General features: G+C 34.4%; 1 protein-coding gene across 3 annotated transcripts in view; it reads right to left on the bottom strand.

Moving 5' to 3' along the window:
* Window positions 1-24765, bottom strand: part of SMC4 (structural maintenance of chromosomes 4) — a 37784-nt gene that overhangs the window by 2592 nt on the left and 10427 nt on the right. For all 3 annotated transcript variants that reach the window (XM_081138084.1, XM_081138085.1, XM_081138086.1), the window contains 16 exons: window positions 23716-23880; window positions 23337-23464; window positions 22707-22847; window positions 21616-21766; window positions 20218-20382; window positions 18235-18468; window positions 15750-15935; window positions 14516-14677; window positions 8879-9104; window positions 8710-8786; window positions 7946-8098; window positions 6773-6899; window positions 2595-2784; window positions 1173-1317; window positions 714-887; window positions 111-293 (listed from right to left, as the gene is read on the bottom strand). In XM_081138084.1, the coding sequence (XP_080994210.1) occupies window positions 111-293; window positions 714-887; window positions 1173-1317; window positions 2595-2784; window positions 6773-6899; window positions 7946-8098; window positions 8710-8786; window positions 8879-9104; window positions 14516-14677; window positions 15750-15935; window positions 18235-18468; window positions 20218-20382; window positions 21616-21766; window positions 22707-22847; window positions 23337-23464; window positions 23716-23880 (2607 nt within the window). The remainder of the gene's footprint in view (window positions 1-110; window positions 294-713; window positions 888-1172; window positions 1318-2594; window positions 2785-6772; window positions 6900-7945; window positions 8099-8709; window positions 8787-8878; window positions 9105-14515; window positions 14678-15749; window positions 15936-18234; window positions 18469-20217; window positions 20383-21615; window positions 21767-22706; window positions 22848-23336; window positions 23465-23715; window positions 23881-24765) is intronic.

The following is a 24765-nucleotide window of genomic DNA, read 5'->3' as shown; positions in this document are numbered from 1 at the left end:
CATGAGAATAAATATCGATTAAGTTATAAATTTGAGATGAGAACAGTTAATTATATAAAACTGAAGGTCACAGTTTAGGCGGAGGACTAAAGACTTCCTGACTCTGATACCTTCTTTTTATACTCTGCAATGGCACCAAGGTTTGGTTTCATTTCATGACACTGGGCTTCCAAAAGTGCAATCTGATTTGTTATAGAATCTGGATTCTTGATAGCTTCAAGATCCTCTGGGTTCAGAACTGAAATCTCTTCAACAGGACTATCTTCTATGGGATGCAGTGATATTTTTGAAATCTAAAAGTTCAATTAAATGAAGAGTTAGGGAGAGCATGGTACTACCATTCATTGTTTAAGAAGAATCAAATCAACAATATGACATCTATCTACTAAAACGACATATACCAAGGATCTGTCACTAATTTGTGTATCAACTACTTTTCAAAGGACTTCAAGAAAAATAGTTGTAGTATTCCAAAGTGTCCATGTAGCGTTCTGTTAAATCTCCAAATCAGCCCATGGATGAAAATGATGACTACTAAAGATGACCCAGATTTTTCTGTATATATTACCACGTTTCTTACATTCCCTATAAACCTGGGAAGTGATTGTATCATGGAATTAATCATAAAATACCTCAAACACACGAACAAAACCCAACCCTTTTTCATAAAAGATATTTAAAAGTTACATTTAACTAAATAGTAACAAACTCACCTCTTTTTGCCAATATCTTATTTTAGAATTATGTTCTGCAATGTGACCATCTATTTGTTCAAGTTTCAATTTAATACTAAGTGCATCTTTTTGAAGAGCATGTTCATTTTCCTGAATTACTTTTAGTTCTTGAAGTAAATTACGATGTTCTTTCTGGATCTCTGGTAAGGACTCCTAAAGACCAAGAAGAACTGCTTTACAAATATGACCTTCTCAAGTAAAGAACAGGTATTTTCACATCACAAAACTGAAGTTGGCAATCTTTCCCCATGCTCCTTCCATTTTAAATTAAAACTTATTTACTCAAGTTCCAATACAGTGCTCATATTTTTATTGTACAGATAAGTTAATACAGTTACAAGTTTTAACCTACTGAGCACTTACTACGCAAGGTACTGATGACACATACCCAGCTCCTGAAACTGCTTCACATACCACTCTCTCCCTTCTGAGTCTTACCTCTGCAGCATTTGTATTCTTTATCACCTCTGTCGCCTTTTCCTCAAGACTTTTCAGCTCTGCTGTTAAGTCACCTACTTCCTTCTCAGTATCTTTTATTTCTTTTTCTGTGCGAATGACAGAGTCTTGCGCTTTCTTAAGATTTCTAAACAAGCAAAATATATTAAAATTGTGATGTGTGACTTGTTAATCTGCTTCTGAAAACTTACCAAAGAATTTTTCATGACATTAATTCGATGCTTTTTCTATTACAAATTTTAAAATTTATGATTTATAAAACCAACCCTGAGCTGGTTTTTAAGTTTATACATACACCTGTGGGATATTGTATATTTTATTAAACTCTCAGTACAAATTAATGAAATTTCCTTATTATATAAGCTTCTAGTATCATGCAATCTTATACTATAAAACAGAGTTAGATTATATACTTAGATATACATTCAAATAAAAATTACCTCACAGTTCGCCCTGGCTGGGTGGCTCAGTTGGTTGGAGCGTTGTCCCGGACACCAAAAGGTTTCGGGTTTGATTCCCAGTCAGGGCACATACCTAGGTTGCAGGTGTGATCCCTGGTTGGGACACATACGGGAGGCAACTGATCAGTTTCTCTCTCACATTGATGTTTCTCTTTCTCCCTCTCTCTAAAATCAGTAAAAAACAACATATCCTCAAGTGAGGATTAAAAAAATTACCTCCCAGTGCAAGTTAGGGCCACAAGTGCTTCCACAGGGCGTAGATGGGGGTATACACTGGGAGGAACAACTGTTTTTCCCGTAATAAAGTTATTACTATTTTGACAAATGTATTTAGGCAAACTTCTGCTCCTAACAAATGGCTTAATAGTGCCTTATTTTTGAGTAAAAGGCACTGGAATAACTTAATAATCAGATAATCAATATGCAATAATTTTTTTCTAATTTTAAGATAAGCAATAGCTGTTTACATTTTAACACTTTAGCTTTAATTATTTTACAAACAGTTCAATAAGTAATCTAAAATTTAATTTTAAAACAAGATCTATGAATGGATAAGAAACTTTTTGTGATCTGGGACAATGTGAATAAGCTAGCTAAGAATTTAAGTTACTAAGGCAATTTTGCCAAGTGATCTCATTTTTATCTCTTATTCTTCTAAGACCTAGATCTAATCACCAACAGAGAAACAAAACTAATTTATATGTCCTCATAACATCTGGGGAGTTACAGAACTATGCTTTGCCGAGGTATACCTGTTTATCAGTATTTGCTTTTTAAAAAAACTGCTATGTAAATGTTTAGTATAGCTTCCCCCTCACTTAAGTCCTATTAGGTAATAACATGTCAGATAGGCTTAATAAATAACAGTAATAGAAATGTTTAATGGTTATTAAATATTAACCCCTTTCCAATGTTGAGGTAGGGAAGAGTATGCATACTCTACCTGTCAGCAGTCTTGATTGCTACTTGGGCTTTAGTAATAGCAGACGCACATTCATCTAATTGCTTATTTATTTTATCAAGTTTGTCTTGTTGGGCCTTGAGTTTATGGTTATTAATTTCTACGATGATATTGTGTAACCTTTTAACCTCAGCTTCTATTTTACCAGCTCTTTCAGCCACATTGTCATATTCTGAAATAAAAAAAAATGAAACATAATTCATGTTTCTTTGTTAACAAGCACCACTTGTTAGATGTAAATTTCTTCAGTCAATATGACTTAACCTGATGTATTTAAAAGAAATTTTAGACATTTGGGAAAAAGTACCTCAAAAAACCAAAACACCGTTATGTCAAGACAAACGGTGTTGTAACAACACGTGGTAAATTCTCTGGCTCAGCTCTGAACATAACCCATTTATTTCTTAATGGCTTCATGCCCTCAAGCTCTTTTCAAAGATTTTTTTCAACTTTTTCTTAGGGTACTTCCTTGCCTATTATTGGTCTCATAATGATTTTTACCCTTAGACTATGTGCTCAATACACCTTGCCAGTGGTAAAGAAATTGCAGATACTTTATTTTGCTAACCTAGAGTTCTCCTCCACATGTTATAACAAGAAAGTGGGGGAAGATAGCATAAAATTGGCAGTCTTGTGTGGTACAGAAAGCTAACTTAACATTTCCTAGATTCCCTTGGACCCAGGGTTCAGACATCATTTAAGTCCATTCAGTCAAAAGAAAGTGCATAATTTGGGAGACAAAAGTGATGAATCAAACATGTTTCTGCAAGCAAGCAGTCAGAGAGAGCCTCTTGGTGGAGTAAGGTTTTGGTGTCCAGTCAAAAGCTTTGTGAATAGAAACAGTGTCATTAACTTTAATGGTATAGGTCAGAGATGGGGAACCTTTTCTCTGCCAAGGGCCATTTGGTTATTTATAGCATCATTTGAGGGCCCTAAAAAATTACTGTTGCTATGATAAAACCTCCTAGATTTACTGAATTTCGAGTCCTACCTGCAGTTGTTTTGGCAGAACCAGACCAAGGCCTGTGGGCTGGACATTCCCCACCCCTGGTATAGATTATAGTGGGTGTAATGTGCTTATGATGCTGGTAATTGTAGTGTTATCTTCCCAATCTGAGATCTGACTTTCCAATGGTAGACTAAGAGGTGGTATAGCTCTCCTTTGATGATTCTGCAGAGTAGTTCTGGAAATTATTCTTGAATAATGTTCAACATAGAATTTCTTTGGTCATCCTAATGATTCTGTAAACAGTGTACTACTCTCCGTCAGTGTATGTGCACACAGCTCTATACAAATCCTATTAACACCAGCCAGAGTAGATTCTATTTTCCTATTTGAATCTCAATCACTGTACAATATCATAAGGATGAAAGGTGATAAAAAGGTGAGGAGTTCAAGCTATCAAGAATACCCATGTCTAAAGAGGTAAACAAAAAACTGAGCTGATTTAAGGAAAGAGCTCCTACAGGAGGTGTATGGGCGTTTGGCACAGGCAGAGGCAGGTAGGATTTGCTGAGAAAAAAGGATTGGATAAGGAATTAAGTACTGCTTTCTTTTTGTCTCTTCTGTTAGGTAGACTGGAATTTCAACCTTCCCTTAATCTTATAACTTAATCTTATAATTTCTCTCTTAGTTCTACATTATCAGATAATTTTTTTCGCCTGATCTTTCAGCCCATCTAATGAATTAATTTGAATTCTATTTTTTACATTTCTGAGATCACTACTTTGCTCTTAAAAAACAAAAACCCGTTTTTATGGTCTTTTGAATCCCCCCCCCTTTCCCCTAAGGAGATTAAAAATACACATTTAAAAGTTCTATATTACCAATACTAATAATTTCCCCCCCAGCTTTAAGATGGTTGAAATTCCACTAGGGTGCCTGTGTGTTTGGCTCACCTGGGGGCAGAGCACCAGCTGCAGCGGGGCTGGCTCCATAACTTACACTGAGGGATGGGCCAGGTGTGCAGCTGGAGAGGGTTCCAAACCTTTAGAACATTTTCTTCCTTATTCTTAAGTATATACAATGCATTTATTTTTAAATTTTGAAGTCACTATTCTATACCACCTTACATCCTCACCCCCTTACTCTATTCTCTGCACATTAGCCAGAGAGATATTTTTAAGAACTAAAGTAATGTAAAATGAAATATTTCATCTTAGAGATATGCCTGCAGAAATGGGTCCTCCATATTAGGCATTAACAGTCCACTGATAATAGGCCACATTTCCATGAGAGAAGAGATATATAGAGCTCCTACTAAAGTCAAGGCTTCCTTTTCAAACAAAAATAAAATACAGATTCCTGCAGTCTTTCTGTGGAAGTGTTGCTATAAATGACAAAGATATGATGTGGCCTTTTAATTGACCACTAGGTACCATCAAAACAGTCATAACAAATATTGTGTGGGTCTGTGTGAGGAAAAAGGAGTGTGGGTGAAGTCAATGTGTCTGCAAAAACAAAATGTAGATCCAAAATTAAATGCAAGAGAAAAACCCCCGTCATGATTACACCACTTCCCTATATATCACTCTCCAATGGCTTTTTATTTCAATTGGAGATATGTCCTATAAGGCTCTACATTATCTGGACTATTCCATCTTTTATTCTAGCCACTGTAGCTCTCTCATATTCCTAGAAACTTCTAGCACACACCTGCCTCAGGGCCTCTGAACTTTTTTACATCTTCTTGGAATACTCTTCTCCTAAATATCCACATGGTTAGCACGCATACTTCCTTTGGGTCTCTGCTCAAATATCTCTAGCATAGGCCTGTCTAGCCACTGTGTCTGTATGAGCCCCCCCTACCCCCCACCTGTCCCATTATCCTAGTTTTACTTATCCCATAGCACCTGATACAGTATGCAATATATTGTTTTGATTACCCATCTCCAGTGTAAGCTTAAAAAGAGGGACTTTAGCAAATGCTATTTGAGTGAATGCCCTACTATTAAAAATGCAGATAAACATGGTCACAAAAAGAGTACAGTGGACATTTGTCTGCTTAACCTTTTTTTACCTCTTACTCTCTCACTTTTGGAGTATTTGCATAATCGTTCCAACTTCACTCCAAATACTTCTTTGGATGGACAATCAGTATTTGCCTTTCTTAGCTCACGGACCAAATTGTAACAGGTTATCTTGAGAATGAGATGAAGGTACACTGTTTGCTGGGGCCACTAGCTAAGATGCTGTAAGCCATACCCTTTATTTCCTGTGGGCTTTGAAGTGATTTAGCTTCTCCAAATCCTTTCCTTCATCCAGCAATTATCAACCGGTGTGCTGTAAGAATTTTTAAAAACATGCAATACCTGACGATTTAGATAGGGGCACTGACCTCTTTTCCCTTAGATGGTCAATAGAAGACGACAACAGCGAACACAATAGCCACCTGGTGTGAGTGAATCCAAATTATACCAATCTCCCCCCACCCCTGGCCTGTGTGGCTCAGTTGGTTAAGTGTCGTCCTGTGCACCTAGAGGTCCAAGGTTCCATTCCGGGTCAGGGCACATGCCCAGGTTGTGGGTTTAATCCCTGGTGTGGGGTGGGTGCAGGAGGCAGCCGATCCATGTTTCTCCCTCTACCTCTCCTTTCCTCTCTCTCTAAAATCAATAAAAATGTATTTTAAAAAGGTATACCTACTTTGTCAGGTCAACAAAAAATATATAGTTTTGGTGTGCCGTAGAATTTTAGTAATTAGTTTGTGTGCGCCATGAGATGAAAAAGGTTAAAAATCACTGACTTAAATCTATAAAATAACTATTTTAAAGGGTTTCAGGGAACACTGGGCCAAAGTACACAAAATATAAAATTAAGAGCATGGGCTCTGGAATCAGACTGCCTTGAATTCTTATAGCACCATATGCTACATTGTGACCTTGGGCAAATTATATAAACCATTCTATGCCTCGGTTTTCTTATCTGTCAAATAAAATTCTCAATTTAATAGTACTTATTTAACCTTAATAGTACTTACTTTATAACCTTTTGAGAATGAAACAATAGAAAACATAAAACAGAGTAGTGACTTACTATTTTTAGTCTACAAACTGCTATCTTAAACATTTCTTCACATAATTATTGCTGTATTAATGTTTTTTAAACATTAAAAACCCCTTTTTAACAATCTCAAAAAAAGGGTCTGTATCTGTAAACATACCTGTTTTGAAAGCATTAACATTTTCTTCTAGCAATTTCTGCTTTTTTTTGTCAGGGGCTGCCGCAAGTACATTAGCTTCAAGTTCCTTAACTTGGACACTCAAATATTCCTCTTGCTCTGATAAAGGCTACAGAACAGTTTTAACATTCAAGGTCAATGTTTTAACTCAGTAATATTTCCTTTAAGCATTTTGAATTTTAAGAAAAGAAGGCATTTAAAGTCTTTAAGGACAAATACAAACAGGAAAATATGAACAATTTATATAAAAAATGAAAATTGCCAACAAACATAAAATGATGGGTAAACTCATTACAAAGACAAGTTATGTCATTTTTAGTATATCAGAGTAGCAAATTTACAACGTACTGCAGACTACCTAGTGTTTTAAGACTTGTAAAAATAATTATAACCATCTTTTTGAGGTCACGTTGTCCTTATGCAACAAATGCCTGAAACACTGTACACATACTGAATAAGAATTTTAATTTTAGGAATCTAACCTAAGGAAATAACTGGATGAGCATATAAATGCAAACCTAACAAGGGTACTTTAAACATAGCAGTGTACATAAAAATATTTATCAAATTGTACAAACAAAAGGCTCCATCGCAATTGCAAACAAAGTAAATTTTCATTGGCTTAGAAAGAAAACCATAATTTCTTAAGTGAAGAAAAATTAGTATGATTCATTAAAATTCCATACATATACTTAACATGCATACCCATATTTGTCATATACATAAACTTGCATGCAAACTAGGTATTTATATTAAAAAGTTGAAGGATATACATAAAAATTGAGGGTGATAACCCTTGAGTATTTTCTGAAAACTGTTTTTTGGTTGTTTTTTTTAGAAGACAGTGAGCATGCATTTTTTTTTATAATTAAGAAAACATTCCACTTTGAAAAGAGAATCAAAATAAAGGGTCACATAGTTGTTAAGGAAGACATTTCTATGGAGTACAAATGAAAACCAAGAATAGCGGTGGCTAGAGCAACACTATGACAGGGCATCTGTCCATTAGTTCTCAGGGAAACAAAATCAATAGGCCCACCTAGAGACGCATCCCCTTCCTCCCTTATATTTTACAATTGTAAGCAAACAGCAAAATGCTTCTGTCAAATTACTACTAAATTCCAATAGTTTCAGCTAATATTGATAAAAAAGTACCTGGATGCTTGCAGTAAACTTTTCTAGTGTATTCCTCATTTCTCGTTGACTATGCTTTAACTTAACTACTGCTTCTTCCAGTTGTACTTTCTGTTCCTGGATTTGTACTGCTTTCTGAGAGTCTCTCTGCAACTGTGATTCCATTTTATTTATCTACAAAGGAGAGTACTAATGAAATAAATTTTCTGCAAGAGTCATTTCAGATTAACAACAAAGTCAACTGAAGGCACGCTATGCAAATATTTAAGTGAAAGGATATGAACTATTTGAAAATATGGGGGGGGATGAAGGCATAACTCTGGAAAAAGTCAGGTATCCAGGACATCCAAGTATATGTTTTTAAGGAAGAAAAAAGTACATCTGGTGTTCTGAGGGTAATAGAACATAGCAGTTTTTCCCAGTCATTTTGACATTTTCTTATACTTTGTGGGCATATAAAATATTTTGAAATAAAATTTGGAAACACGATCAGAAGTTCTACTATACTTACACCTTAAAGAATTATTCTGAAATAGAAAAAACTAATTATGCAATACAGCAATAATTATGTGAAGAAAACAAGTTAAATGCCAAACAGTAAGTGAATGGTTAAATAAATTATGGAATAGCCATATGAGCCAAATGTAAAAGAAAAATTATGTATGTTGAGTATATATTTTCTAATTAACATTTTATTTTTAGGACTTTTAAAAGGGTTTTACATTAAATCTCATCTGATATGTATATATACTTAAAAGTATGACTATAGTTTAAAATGTGCTGACCTCTTCTTCAGAGATTTCAACAACTGATGAGCCCATTCTTCCTTTCATTACTTTGCTTCCACCACCAGTCATTGTACCTGGAGAACAGAGGACAGAGTCAGACTTAGATATCTCCCCCAACAAGATTAAATACAAATAAACTCAATAACAGGAATAAAATCACTATTACCTGACTGCTCTATGATTTGTCCCTGTAACGTTACCACTCTCCATCTTCTGTCTTTTTGATATGCTACTCTTGTGGCTTGATCTAAGTTGTCAGCTACTAAGGTATCCCGTAATGCAAAGTAAAAAGCTTGCCGAATTTCCTCATCTTTTACTTTTACTAAATCAAATAACCGAGGAGTATGTTCAGGAGTTTGAATTTTGGTCATTTTCTTTGCCCATACTGCCATCTAAAAGTAAAATAATAATTATATATATGTATATTAAGATAAAGAACATATCATTTTAAGGCGATAAGTTATATACATGAATAAAATGTAAGGACATGAGAGATTAACGATGGCGATGGACTGAGTGGAAGCTACACTGATGCTCTCCTGGGACCAAACTGGAATTACAGCTAAAGTATAGAAAAAACACCCTGAATAATCAACTGCAACTGAAGAAGAGCTGGAGAGCACCCTCAGAACCAAGGAGGAAAAGTGGAGACGCACAGAGACTGGTAACAATGTCCACATCATAGGAGTGCCAGAGGAGGTCCAAAGTAAGCAAGGGTTAGAGAACTTGTTTAAAGAAATAATGGTAGAAAACTTCCCTAACCTGGTGGAGGAAAAAGTCACACAAGTTTAGGAGACACAGAGTCCCAAGCAAGAAGAACCCAAAGAGGCCCACACCCAGACACATCATAATTAAAATGACAAAAATTCAAGACAAAGAGAGAATATTAAAGGCAGCAAGAGAAAAGTAATCTGTTACCTACAAAGGAGCTCCCATAAGGTTGTGAGCTGACTTTCTCATCAGAAATACTACAGGCCAGAAGGGAATGGCATGTAGTATTCAAGGTGATGCAAAACAAGGATCTGAAACCAAGACTACTCTATCCAGCAAGGCTATCATTCAAAATAGATGGTGAAATAAAGAGCTTCCCAGACAAAAAAAGGCTAAAGGAGTTTATCACCACCAAACCAGCATTGCAGGAAATGTTAAAGGGACTGTTGTAATTAGAAGTAGAAACACAAGCATTGCAAGAAATGTTAAAGAGACTGCTGTAATAATATGAAGAAGTAGAGATAGAAACATAGGCATAAAGAATTAAAATGGCAATAAATAAGGACCTATCAATAATAACCTTAAGGACTTTAAGGGAGAAATCAACAGCAATAGTCATAGTCATGGACTTTAACACCCCACTGACTTCACTGGATAGATCTTCCAGACACAAAGTAAACACAGAAGCAGTGACTCTAAATGGCACACTAGATCAGATGGATTTAGTTGATATTTACAGAACATTTCACCCCAAAGCTGCAGAATATTCACTCCTCTCGCGTGTACATGGTTCATACTCAAAGACAGACCACTTGTTAGGACACACAAGTCTCTACAAGTTCAAGATTAAAATCTTATCAAGCATCTCAGATCACAATGGCATGAAATTAGAAATGAACTACAGTAAAAACACACAAAAACATTCAAACACATGGAGGCTAAATAGCATGTTATTAAACAATGAGTGGGTTAACAATAAGATCAAGAAAGAAATCAAAAACTTCCTGGAAACATGAAAATGAACACACAACAACCCAAAATCTATGGGACACAGAGAAAGCAGTCTGGAAGTTCATATCACTACAGGCCTACCTCAAAAAGCAAAACAAATTTTTAGTAAACTATCTAACCCTACAACTTAAAAGAATTAGAAAACTCCCCTGTGAAGCTGTCCAGACCAGGGCTTTTGTTTGCTAGGAGTTTTTTTATTACTGCTTCGATTTCATCAGTTGTTATTGGCCTATTCAGGTTTTCTGATTCTTCCTGTTTCAGTTTTACATGATCTCACTCCTATGTGGAATCTAATACACAAAATAGACAGAGGAACAAAACAGATCCAGAGACATATAAGTATGGAAAAGACTGATGAATCTCAGTGGGAAGGTGGGGGTGGGGGAGTGGGTGGTGAGAGATTAATTGAAGAACTTATATACATATATGCATAACCTATGGCCACAGACAATAGTGTGAAGGCCAGTGGCAGATGCGGAGTGGAGGGGATAAATGGGGGGAAAAAGGGGGGGGATATCTGTAATACTTTCAACAATAAAGATAAATTTAAAATAAATAAGAGATGCTAGATCAAAACCTGCCAGACAATGACTGACAGCTTGTTTCTCCATCTAGTTTCTAAGAAAATAAATTAAAAAAATGTAAGGACATGTATACAAGGTTCTGAGTATCTGTTATTGAGTACAGTAGTTCCCCCTTATCTACAGGGGATATGGTCGAAGATCCCCAGCGTATGCCTGAAACTGTAGCTAGTATGAACCCTGTATGTGCCATGTTTTTCCCTATACACACATACCTCTGATAAAGTTTAATTTATAAATTAGGCACAGTAACAGATTAACAACAAAATAGAATGATTATAATTACACTATAAAAGTTATGTGAATGTGATCTTTCTCTGACAACAGATCTGGCTACTAAGTGACTGACAGGCAAGTAGCACACACAGCATGGGCACTCCAGAGAAAGGGAAAAACCTATGTCTGGGAAGACAGTGTGAGATTTCATCACACTACTCAGAATAGTGTAAAATTTAAAACTTAGGAATTATTTAGTTATGGAATTTTCAATTTAATATTTTTAGACTGTAGCCTACAGCAGGTAGCTGAAATCACAGAAAATGAAACTGTAGAAAAGGGGGTACTACTGTATTACTTCACTGTTATTTTAAAAAAGGAGTTATGCCCTGGCTGGTTTGGCTCAGTGGTTTGAGTGCTGGCCCACAGACTGAAGGGAAGTGGTACAATTCCTGATCAAGGGCACATACCTTGGTTGCAGGTTTGATACCCCCACCCTGGTCCGGGAGAGTGTGGGAGGCAACCAACCAATGTTTCTCTCTCTCTGCCTCACCTTCCACTCTTACTAAAAACCAATGGGAAAAAAAAAAATCCTTGGGTGAGGATTAATAAAAAATAAAGGAATTATTATAAAACTCTATTTAAAGATGACATGATCTTATATACATAAAATCCTAAAGAATCCTCCCATGAAACTATTAAAACTGATTATGAAATCAGCAAAATTGTAGGATACAAGACCAATCTATATACAAAAATTAAATGTATTTCTATACACTAGTATTTAAAGTTAAATTTAAAAACTCCATTTATATAAAATAAAAAAAAAAAAAAGCACCCAAAACTTATGAATAAGTTTAACAAAACAAACATAAGACCTGTTTACTGAAGGCTATGAAACATTACAGTATGAAATTAAACCTAAATAAACAGAAGATATCCCAGGTTTGAGGATTTTAAGATTTAATATTATTAAGATGGGAATACTATCCAAATTGATCTACAGATTCAATGCAATCTGTATAAAATTCCAGTTGCCCAGCAAGGTCTATGTTATATAAATCACTCTGTAAGTTATATAAATGTCTAATCATTATGGTGTACACCTGAAACTAATGATATTGTATGTCAATTGTAATTAAAAAATTGGGCACAGAAAGTGACCAGCTAATCTTAATACTGATATGAAAATTATAGGGACTCCGAATAGCCAAAACAATCTTGATATCAAAGAACCAAATTAGAGCCCTGACTGGGTAGCTCAGTTGGTTAGAACGTTGTCCCAATATGCCAAGGTTGCAGGTTCGATCCCCCGTCAGGGAACATGTAAGAAGCAACCAGTGGGTGCACAGATGGGTGGAACACTGAATCACTGTGTTGCTCTCTCTCTAAAATCAATAATAATAATAATAATAATAATAATAATAATAATAATAATAATAAAAACAACAAAATTAGAAGATACCTGATTTCAAAACTTACTACAAAGTTACAGTAATCAAAACAGTGTGGTAGCAGTGCAAGGATAGACAGACAAATGTAGAGTCCAGAAATGAATCTTTACATTTATGGTCAGTTGATTTTCAACAAAGGTGCCAAGAAAATTGAATGGGGAAAGAATAGTCTTTCCAAGAAATGGTGCTGGGACAACTGGATATCAACATGCAAAGCAGTAGAGTTGGACTCCTTCTTTACACTATATTGTCACATTAACTCCACATGTACTTAAAACCTAAATTATGCTAAAGCTATAAAACTCTTAGAAAAAATCAGAGGAAATAAATTACCATGCCCCTGGATTATGCAATAGTTTCTTTCTTTTTTAAAAAAATATATCTTTATTGATTTCAGAGAGAGGAATGGAGAGGGAGAGAGATAGAAACATCAATGATGAGAGAGTCATTGATCAAACCCACAACCTGGGCATGTGCCCTGACCGGGAATTGAACCCCGATCGCCTGGATCCTATGTCGACACTCAACCGCTGAGCCACGCCCGGCCGGGCTGCAATAGTTTCTTAGATATGACACTTAAACACAAACAACCAAATTAAAAAAATTGGACTTATGAAAATTAAAAAAAATTGTGCTTCAGAGGACACCACCAGGAGAGTGAAAAGATAACCCACAGAATGGGAGAAAATATTTGCAAATGATATATCTGACAAGAGACTTGTATCCAGAATATATAAAGAATTCTTACAACTCAATAATAAAGACAAATCAACCAATTAACAAATGGACAAAGGATTTAAATAGGTACTTTTCCAAAGATAACAAATGACCAAGAAGCATATGAAAAGAAGTTCATCAGTAGTAATCAGGAAATGCAAATCAAAAGCATAATGAAATACCACTTCACACTGACTAACATGACTATAATAAAAAAGATAAGCAATAACAAGTGCTGGTGAGGATATAAAAAAATTGGGATCCTCACACATCGTTGGTAGGAAACGGTACAGCCACTGTGGAAAAGTTTCCTCAAAAAGTTAAACAGTTCACATATGACGCAGCAATTCCACTCCTAAGTATTAACCCAAGAAAACTGAAAACATGTAGCTACACAAAAACTTGCACGTGAATCACAGCAGCATTATTCATAACAGCCAAACATGGAAACAACACAAATGTCCAATAAGTGATGAATAGATAAAACAAAATATGGTATATCCATACAATGGAATATCATTCACCAATAAAAAGAAATGAAGTACTGGTGCATACTACAACATGGATGACTTTGAAAATCTGCTCAAAGAAGCCATACACAAAAGGCTCCATATTGTATGATTCTGTTTATATAACATGTCCAGTATAGGTAAATCTATAGATAGGGACAAAAAACAGATTTAGAGGTTGCTTGGGGGAGGGAGGGAGAATATGGGTAATGACTGCTAATGTGTATGAGGTTTCTTTTTGGGGTGATGAAAATAATCTGGAATTACAGAGGTCGCAGTTAACCTTGTGAATACACTAAAACTCTCTGAACTGTATATGTTAAAATAGTGAATTTTATGGCATGTGAATTATTAAAAGTTGTTATTAATGATGTAAGTTAGAAATGCAAACCACCAGTCACCCTAACAGTGGAATGTATAATCCTTTTGAGGAGGCATTATAAGATGTTTTTCCCACAACCATGTAACCCCAGAACCTAAAATAATCCTCAAAACCTACCAGGTGTTCACTGAATAACCAAGAAGAAAAAAAGCTAGGATTCAAAATTAAAAAGCAACACCTGGCACTAAATTAAATTATATGTAGCTTTTTATGAGTACCTACCTTATCCAAACCTATAAAGGTTGCAACTCCAATGTTTTGTCTTTTCAGGAAGTTGACACATTCTTGGGCTGTATCAATAGAGTCAACAACAATGTAGTCTAATGCTCGACAACAGGATGAAATAGCAACATCGTATTTTTCATCAATTGCTCCTAAGTCTCCCTAATATAACAGGAGGGGGAAAATCAATGTTTAATCAGGAAGGAATTAGGCAAAGAACCATCTCATAACTATTCATACAGATTTTGCGAACTCTCTTAAACTGCTTTCACTGCATAAAAATTAACACTTGAGAATTTGAAACCTAAAAGTACTATGAGCAAAATAACTTATAAAATAATAAAACTTTATTCAAAGCCATCTAAGGTTACATACGTCCTAATGAGATACATTTGCCTGGTTATTAATGTATAATAAATTAGCTATCAAGCAGCATTCACTGATTAGCTTTATTTTTCCTTTAGAGCAAATGAACAGGATCAAACTGTGTATCTTTGAGAAAATAAGGTGAAAGTCATTTAACATTTAGACAGGCAGCAACTATGCTGGGTAATTTTCATTTACCCTTGTAATTCTGCTTCCTTCTCTGGAATGCTGATTCAGGGATTCCATCAACTGGCTCCTTTGGCCCACTAGCTTTAGTAATGTGAGGAACTAGCTAGAGTAATGGGTAGGGTAGGAGATGAATGGGGTTGAAATACATATTTTCCCCATTTCCTCCCTGCCACCCTCTAGCCAAGGCCACAGCTTCTTTCCCTCTTCAGTCTTAGGAGCGGGAATGGCCCCCACTATTGCTAGTCTTAGGTTTCTAAATATCCCTTGTTGAAGTCTCTAAACTATAGCCACATCCTTCAGTATAATGATATAAAACCCGGAATACAATTATCAAAATCTTTAAAAAATTTTTAAAATAGAGTAGTTTTGTTAAGTTTACCATTACTAAAATTTGCCCCCCCCCCAGAATTAAAATGATTACAATTGTCCAAACTAAAAAACAAACAAACAAAAATCCCCTACTTTCAATATGAGAATCAATCCACAGCACAAAGAATTTTATCATGCCTGAGTATAAGAGCAAAATGTTTAAAACTGAAAGTACTTTAAAATAAACAAAAAAGAATGTTATTTTATTACAGTGACACTCAATATACACTTCTTTAAGTCAAGGCAAAAAAATTATTTACAATGTTTTTCTTGAGAAAAATGTAGTTATTTCCAAATAAATCTACTTTACCAATCTTCCATATATTCCTGGAATCCTGCCAGATTTTTTTTCTTGAATTATTGCATCAAGGACTTTCCCCCTACTTTGATTCATTGCTAAGGAACTCTTTGCCTCTTCAACTTTTTGGAAAAGATCACGAACCAAACTTTTGCAATTTATTTCTTCTTGTGTAAGTTTTTGAAGTTCCTTTTCTTTCTAAAAGTGAAAAGTTAAAAAAAAATAAAAATGAATCCCATAATTCTATGCCTAATCATAGCACAGAATTAGTTGTAATGCCTCAAACAAGAAAAGACCAAAAATAAACATGTGAACCGGAACTAAGCGACCATACTGCAACTACTGGTTTGGATTTGAAAAATGTGGATGGATATTCTATTTTAAAAAAGGCATAAATGACTTGGGTGAATAATAAAGAACATAAATACAGTATGGTTCTAGGAGCAATACATTGATTGATAGAGCAAGTAGTGCCAGGGCTGTGGAAATCCCAGTTTGGAACCACACAATTATGCAAAAGTGTGTCCTAATTCTTAAATTCTGCACTAATGAAAAACAGACTTCGGTACAGGACCTCTAAATATGGGTAACTGGGCAGGACTATGGTTATACTGTGCTATGCTTTCTAAATAATAAAGAAAATTTATTATCTATATTACATTTAATTAGACAAAGAAAACAAAACAAACAACCAAAAAGCATAGCTTTTTTGAAAGGGACATAATGAGTGAATTCTGGTTTTGCTATACAAAAATGTAAGGCTGCCAAAAGAGGAACCACACACATGCACACAAAAATTCAAATTCTCAGTTGCTAAATCTCTAATTTAGAGCAGCCATTTTTTCTAAATTACATTATCCCTCATCTCCTGGCTTTAAATTATCACCTTTATTACCAGTCACACTAGTATAAAGTAAAAGCTCAAGTTGTAGTTACAACTTATCTGAAAACAAACCGAATTACTAGGCAGATAGAAGTGGTCACTGGATATAACTTAAATTCTACACGGTCAAGAAATTCCCAGATGACCAAATAGTGTACATTTACAAGGATAAAAACAAACTATTTCCAAAATTATTATTTCTCTTCAGAGAGCATTTTCTATTGTCATCTTGCCTAATGAGGCTTTGGAGGATTCAAGTTATGAAATTCCTCAGATATGTAATTTATTCAAGGATAGCAATGGGCTAAACTGGTGTCTTAATTAGTTTAAAACAGTTTGTAGTCCCAACAAAGAAACTACATCCATAAATTAAAAAATAATACATTAAGAGAGTTGGTTTGCACATTCATCCATATATATTTTATGGTTTTCACTTATTCTTGTATAAGTTGTCTACACTTAGATTTAGGGAAACACAAACTTCCTTTTGTTTGAATTAATTACAGCCCTAGAAGGTTTGCTCAGTGGTTAGAGCACCCCCTTTACCCATCCCTCTCCCCCTGGACTAAGGGGTCCTGGGTTTGATTCTAGCCAAGGGCATGTACCTCAGTTGCAGGCTCGATCCCCAACCCTGGTCGGGACATGTGTGGGAGGCAACTAATAAATGTGTCTCTCTCATATTAATGTTTCTCTCCCCCCTTCCACTTTCTCTGAAAAGCAGTGGAAAAATATATATCCTTGAGTTGAGGATTTGAAAAAAAGAAATTAATTCCATGGGAAATAATGGTGGTGGCAGCAGTGTTATTTGCTGTTTGACGCTCCTGGGGAGAATACATCTAGTTTCTTGACAATCTCAGTTCAAATCAGTTGCAATACAGAAATACTAACCCTGTTGTTTTAGGGAAGATTAATACTAAATAAAATTAAAGAAATCTATACAGATGCTCCTTGACTTAGGATGGGGTTACATACCAACAATCCCACTGGAAGTTGAAAATACCATTAACTCAAAAATGCATTTAATACATCTAACCTACTGAATGTCATAGCCTAGCCTACTTAAATGTTCTCAGAACATTTACCTTAGTCTACAGTTTGGCAAAATCATGGAACACAAAGCCAATAAAACTGGCTATTATATAAAATTTTATTATAAAGTGTTGAATATCTCATGTAAGTTATGTGTATCACTTTTACACCATCATAAAAGTTAAAAAATACTGAATTGGGAACCATCTGTAACCAGTCACTTCAGATGTTGAGATAAAAAGAAAAAAGAAAAAAAAAGAGCCCTGACAGGTTTTGCTCAGTGGTTAGAGCATTGGCCGGTGGACTGAAGGTCTCAGGTTCAATTCTGGCCAAGGGAACGTACCTCTGTTGTAGGCTCGATCCCCAGCCTGGGTCAGGGCTCGAGTGGGAGGCAACCAATTGATGTATTTCTCTCACATCAATGCTTTTTCTTTTCTCTCCCTTCCAGTCTCTCTGAAAAGCAATGAAAAAATATCCTCGGGTAAGGATTAAAAAAATAAAATAATAAAGAAAACATATATACAAAACTTGGGTTGATAAACAATTGGGTTGATAATGTTCAGATGAAATCAGAAGCAGAGTTACCTCCTTTAATTCGCGTTCAGTTTGAGGGAGTTTTGCTTCTATATCTCCGATTGCAGCTTTCCTTTCTTTGAGAGTCTCAGAAGCTGCAATTAGAGCTTCCTTGGCCTTACTTAATTGAGACACCGCAGTATTATGCCGACTGAGATAGATATCAAGTTCTGATTGGGCTACATCCATCTTTGAACGTGCTTCATTTACCAATTTGCTGAAACCCATAAGTTCTTTCTCTCGACTCTGTTAAAATATGATAGATGCCATTAAATCTGAAATATTGTGTTTTCATACCTAAATTGAAATAGAAACCATGTATTTTGAATTTAACTTGAGAGTCTACAAGCATAATATATAGAAATAATTCTTACAAGTGGAATGGACTAAGTTTTTGCCTAGTTGCCCGTGTTCACTGTGTATAGTCTTTCCCCAACTAATTTCACAAGAGCTTAATGAGGTATATATTAGTATGCTCATTTTAGAAATTAAAACCACTACAAAGTAGTGGTTAAGAGAATAAAAATGTGGGTCTAAACTCTAGATTTCATGGTCTTTATACACTAATTTACCTGAAATGGTAAAGTTTAAGGTCTATTCAGTAGAAAGTTCCCTCAAGTATATTTGTGTTAAACATCTTTTTGTGACGTTTTAGAGATAAGGCAAGGAAGGTAATCCCCAACACTAGTCATTTATTTTATGAGTGAGTAGAAATTTGGGGGTTTTATAATGAATTGTGTAAAAAAACCCCTAATTAGAATAATGGCGTAAGAAAGGCCCTTACAAAAGCCAAACCTTCATTTCACACAAAAATAGGCCCAGGAACATGAGGTTCTATCCAAGGTCATCAGATAATCAGTTTAAATCATGAACACTAACACACATACACACAACTTGACACACTATATTCTAGACACTATTATGAATGTGATGTATGGTATGTGTTAATTCCTTAACGTAACAACCCTATGAGGTAAATACCATCATTATGTCCGTTTTGAGGAAACTGAGATCAGAGTTTCGATAACTTGCTCAAATGCACTTATAAGTGGTAGCGCCTCTTTTTTTAGCTAACACTTGATGCTGAGGAATGAAGACACCTGGATGTGAGTCCTGGCTTTTTCACTAACAAACGGTGTAAAGGCACATAGGAATATTCAATATACATTAAATGAGCAAATGTGAAAAATCTATATCCATACAGTATTTCATTATGAAAGCTACTGTATTATCCATTGCCACTTTACCATATGGGCATCCTACTTATAAAGTTCTGTAGTGTGACATTAGAATATGTCCATATTCCAAAACAGAATCTATTATGTCTGTAATTAAAAGCAAAAAAACTCAATACTTTACTGAGGTATAATTTACAAAGGTTGTACACAAATCTATAACTTATGTACATAAGTCAATTTAACTCAATTACCATTATCTATTAAAATACCAATTTAACATGCTCAGTGTTGTCAAAAAAAAAACTATGGTGAATATAAACAAAGACAGCTAAATTTTGTGCTTATAATATTCTTGTTACATAACCTGCACAAGATCAGAGATGACTTGAATCAAGAACTTATACAAGGGCTGTAGCTTTGAACTATTACATAAGAGCTATAGAAGCAAAGAAAGGAGATGTCAACCTGTGGTTAGTGTGGTTCCAAGTTTTTATGGGTGGTTACCAATTAAGTTACCAAGAAAATAATTTGAGGATGAAAAAGAAAATATGATGATAAAATCAACAGGCTCAACAAAGAATGGCATATATAACAAAGTAATTGATGTAGTACACTTTCTGCAACCACTATAAATTCTGATTCAGTTAATTTTTTTTTCAATGGGAAAGCAGAAAAGAAAGAGTATAGGCTATTCTTAGGAATGTTAGATATTAAAAGTCCAAACTTTTTCTTCTAACAAGTCAGTTTTTACTATTACTACAAAAACAACAGAGTTAAAAAAAGTCACCAAAATAAACACCAAGTGATGAGATCTTACTTCTTTTTCTTTCTGAAGCCCTTGTGTTTCCTGTTTAAGGCTATCCATCACTTCCTTTAATTTTTCTTCTTCTTTCTCTTTTTCCTTCTCAAGGGTATTCTTTCTAGTTGTTGTCTCAGTTATGATATTCTTACTCTTGGCAGGTATACTTTCAAATTCTTCTACCTGAGATTATAAAACAAATTAAAGTTGTAGGAGCATATGCCTTAGGCTGACACTCTCAACATTTCACTTACTGAAATTTCTATATTCTCTCAGTCTAATGGTAAAGCTAATTCTATGAATCCTGATTCCTTATGAAGAAAATTCTCCCTGACTGGGAATTAGGTCTTTCTTCCTTCTGTTCCAATATCAGGCAATAATTATCCTTTCACCTATTAAAATGCTCAAACTACATGAGGCTTCTTAAACCATCCATCATGGTATATTATAACTTACCATGAATTACCTTTACAGCCACAGCTTCCCTCAAATCCTAAGATCTTTCACAACTTTACCCTTCTAGAGGCACCATGCAGGACTAATATTTTATTCCATTACTACTATCTGATAATAACCACTTACCAACATTTAATGCCTAAAGGCTAATCCCTCTCAGTTACATTTGGCTATCTGTCCAATTTAGGGGTTACTCCCAAATCCATATGGTATTTTTGTTGTTCTGATGATCTAGTACTAGAGAAGTTCAACATTTCCCTAAATGGAGTTCCTCAAACTCTGATTAACATAAAACTTGTTATCATACCAAGCAGAAAGTATTTTGTGAACAAAAGCATTTAGAAAATACTTATAAGGTAAAACAAAGTCAATATTATTATTACTATATAATTACATGATAAAAAGCTTTTTAGGGGAAGGGGATTTAGGTGTCATATCTATTTGTATCTGATAGAGCTATGAGCATAGTTTGAAAAAGCCCCTAATTAATTATTAGAGTCTGACCACTAGCAACTTACACATTCCGGTCCAAAGTTCGTCTTTTTTTTTTTTTTTGAAACCTTGTAAATTACCAGCTTCCCCTTCCCCCCTTTTTAAGGAGGAACTCAATTTAATTTTTGTAGGAGGGAGGTAATATTTTTGTCTATAACACATAACCAAAAATATCTTTTTAAACCACTATCCTAGAATAAAGAAAATTGTTTTATCTATCACCAAAAGAGAATTGCTGATTTGGCAAATGTTTCCTCAACAATGTATATCATAGAAAAATATGCTCTAAAACTCAAAAATCAATGAATGTTTTAGGGGAAAAAAATCAGGTTCAAAGATAAATCTTAAATACTTAATGTTCAGAATCCCAGTGCATTCTCTTAGGTAATAAGGGGCAAACACATCTATAAAAAAACCCAGATCCGATATGCAGATAGTAAATTTTAATAATTTTTTTCTAAAACCTACCTTTTCTTTATCTTTTTGAAGTTGTTTCTCCAGTTTTTTTGCCTTACTTGAAGCATGTTTTAATTTTTCCCTAACTTTAACATCTTCCAAGTCTAGCTGTGTAAATTTTTCTTTGACCTCCTCAATATATTTTGTAATTTTATTCAGTTTCCTAGCAAAGCAAGAAAATGATCAGTCACTATTTTTGATATCCAGGTACTTAAAGCCATTTTATACCCTGCCTGGGACATTTGCTCTGTAAATGTAGCCAAGCTCTTATAAGGTAGGACTCTAAAATGACCTATTTTCAAGCCGATCCTACCTTCCCCCCATATTTGAGGATGTCATTAAGTGATTATGAGAGCTATTTTGCCCTTCTAAGCTGGATGGGAAATACTGTATTTCCCAGGGACTATGAGTCTAGGTATAAAAATATTTTATTGTGCCCGGACGGGCATGGCTCAGCGGTTGAGCGTCAACCTAGGATCCAGGCAATCGGGGTTTGATTCCCAGTCAGGGCACATGCCCGGGTTGCGGGCTAGGCAGCAATCAATGACTCTATCATCATTGATGTTTCTCTCTCTCCCTCTCCTTTTCTCTCTCTGAAATCAATAAAGATATATTAAAATATATATATTTCATCGTAAAACTTAAGAGAATAAAAAAGAAAAATCACATAGGTAAGAGATATTGGTTTCATTAAATATTGGCACAGAAAAAGGTCATGAACAAAATTAAAGAACAAAACAAAACAAAACAAAACACCTACTAAAATAACCCCAATTCTACCTCAATTAGATATGCAGACTCTATATTCTTAAAACCATCTGTCAGATTAAATACTTGTTTTTCCTGTGAGGTTTTGTGTTATGGAGTTCTGCCACAAGGGGGTAGCATCCTCCATTATTTTAAGATTTCAGCATTGAGCACTCAAATACTGGATGCAGGGCAATTAAATGTTTCGTTTTCGTCTGCAAAAGGAGACCATTTTATATGCTGGCAAATGTATTACACTTTTGTGCTGCCAGCAAGTTTATAGACACACACACATACAGGTTTAATAAAATTAACTGAATTAAAATACTTCTAGTGCTTTCAAAAAAAATCATTACTTCTCTACATCTTTCACAGCTTTAGTCTTAGCTTTCATTTCATTTGATAATATACTGCTCTTCTCATTAATTTCTTTGGTATCTTCATTAATTTTTTCCTTCTGAGTTTCCATTTCAGCAATTCGTTTCTGTAGATCATGACTAGAGGGAGAAAAAAAGAAATCGGAGATCCTAAAATGCCATTTCTAAAATTATGTAACTATTTTAGTAAAACCAGATGTTTCTAAAATATTCTTAACTACAGTCAATTTACAATTACCTGGGGCTATTGGGAGATATGTGTGGAGGAAGGGGGGGAACACGCAACCAACCCAGGGTCAAGACTAGAATTAGGAACAAAATAGGTTCCACATAAACAAAATTAGATCTGTCACATGAATGAAAAAATTTACGTAAAACTATTAAGTATAGTAATACATACTTGTGAACCCACTTCCCAATTTAAAGTAGGATACTTTAAAGTCAACTTCAGTACTATGGTAAACAACCCCAATTTAATGAATTCATCATATAAAACAATTTTTAGAATTTCTTACTGCAGTCTTCACATCTTTTTAATATAGGAAAAGAGAAGCGGATTTGACTTAATGTCAGAAATTAATATAAAAATTAATAAATTAAGGTACTTACATGTAATATTGACAAACATGATTCTTTTTTCTAAATATTTCATTTTCCAAGGTAAGAAATTCAATTGCTATGTTTTTCTCTCCTTCTAAGGCATCTTTTTCCTTTTCCACCATCTTAACTCTGTTTAACTACAAAAATTAATAGTGTAGAGATTGTTAAAAAACACTTCAAATGTAAAATCTGAACTTAAAATATGCCAAAATTAGATAAAACATAAACTTCATTAATAAAACAATGTCAATGAAAAACATAAAATTCAATCTAAAATGGTAAACATTTTTCAATAATTATAATCTATTATAATTTGAATATTTGATTCAGTAAAATTTGTTAATAAATGAAACATTCTGATTACAACAAAAGTCTACAAAAGATTCACCTTCTCTCCTCTGTGTTCATTTAATATTTCAACTCTCCGACACAAGACTTTAATAGGTTCATTTAGCCGTCCAGAACCAATTATATCTTCTAAATATTCAAGCATACCCTCATCATGTTCAGTCTGGCCTTTTGGTTTCATCATAGCAATTTGCTCAACTTCACCCTTTAAAAGAAGTCATATTTCACACTCATTGTGTGTTTAGCTACATCAATCTTAAACTGAAAGTTAGGAACAATTAGCAAATCCAATAGTTATGAACAAATAAATATTGTAAATCAATAGTTTAGAGATTAAATAAGATACAAATAAAATGTTCTTTCCATTGATATTCTTAAGAGTTTTAATTTTACCCAAGGGGGTAAGAAATATATGTTTATACTCCCTTACATAAACTCTTATAGTATATACCCACATATACACACAGAGGCAAAGGAAGATTCCGTCTACGAAGTTCATTCAGTATAAATAAAACTATTAACTTTTCTACTAAGCAAGATTCAGCAAGGTTATTCATATAACCTACAATTCGATTATTGTGGCAACATTATCAATGTTAATATCATAATTAGAGCTCCTGTTTTAAAACCAAGAATTTTCAAAAAGACCTTTCATGGTTATACTGTAGTAGAAATCCTGTCTCAAGGTAGCTAGTATTATTAAACCTTCTCTACAAGTGCTGGGCTTCATAAGGATGTCTCAAACTTAATGTTCTAATTTTTAAAAGCAAGTCTATTAACTAGAAAAGGAAATGACCTATTTATCATGGTAATAGAAGAAACCCAACTGACTAAAAACTAAAGGTCCTGATATATGACATTGAAAAACTTTTGTTTGTAATCATTAGTATAAAAATTTGAACTATAATTAAGATCTTAGAATAACATCATGTATTAGTATTTATGCAGTTTAATTACAAACAAAAGAAGAAAGAAATCCACAATCAGTAGCCTTCAAGGCTGACTACCAGGCAGCCATTTAGTTTGATGATGGAGAAAATTTTGTCTAAACATGCTCAGACAAAATGTTGCAACTTTACTTCACAGTAGT

Source organism: Miniopterus schreibersii, assembly GCF_964146895.1.
Source record: "Miniopterus schreibersii genome assembly, chromosome: 5".
NCBI classification, from domain to species: domain Eukaryota; kingdom Metazoa; phylum Chordata; class Mammalia; order Chiroptera; family Miniopteridae; genus Miniopterus; species Miniopterus schreibersii.
The sequence above is the reverse complement of the archived record's forward strand: the minus strand, read 5'-3'. Positions and strand labels throughout refer to the sequence as shown.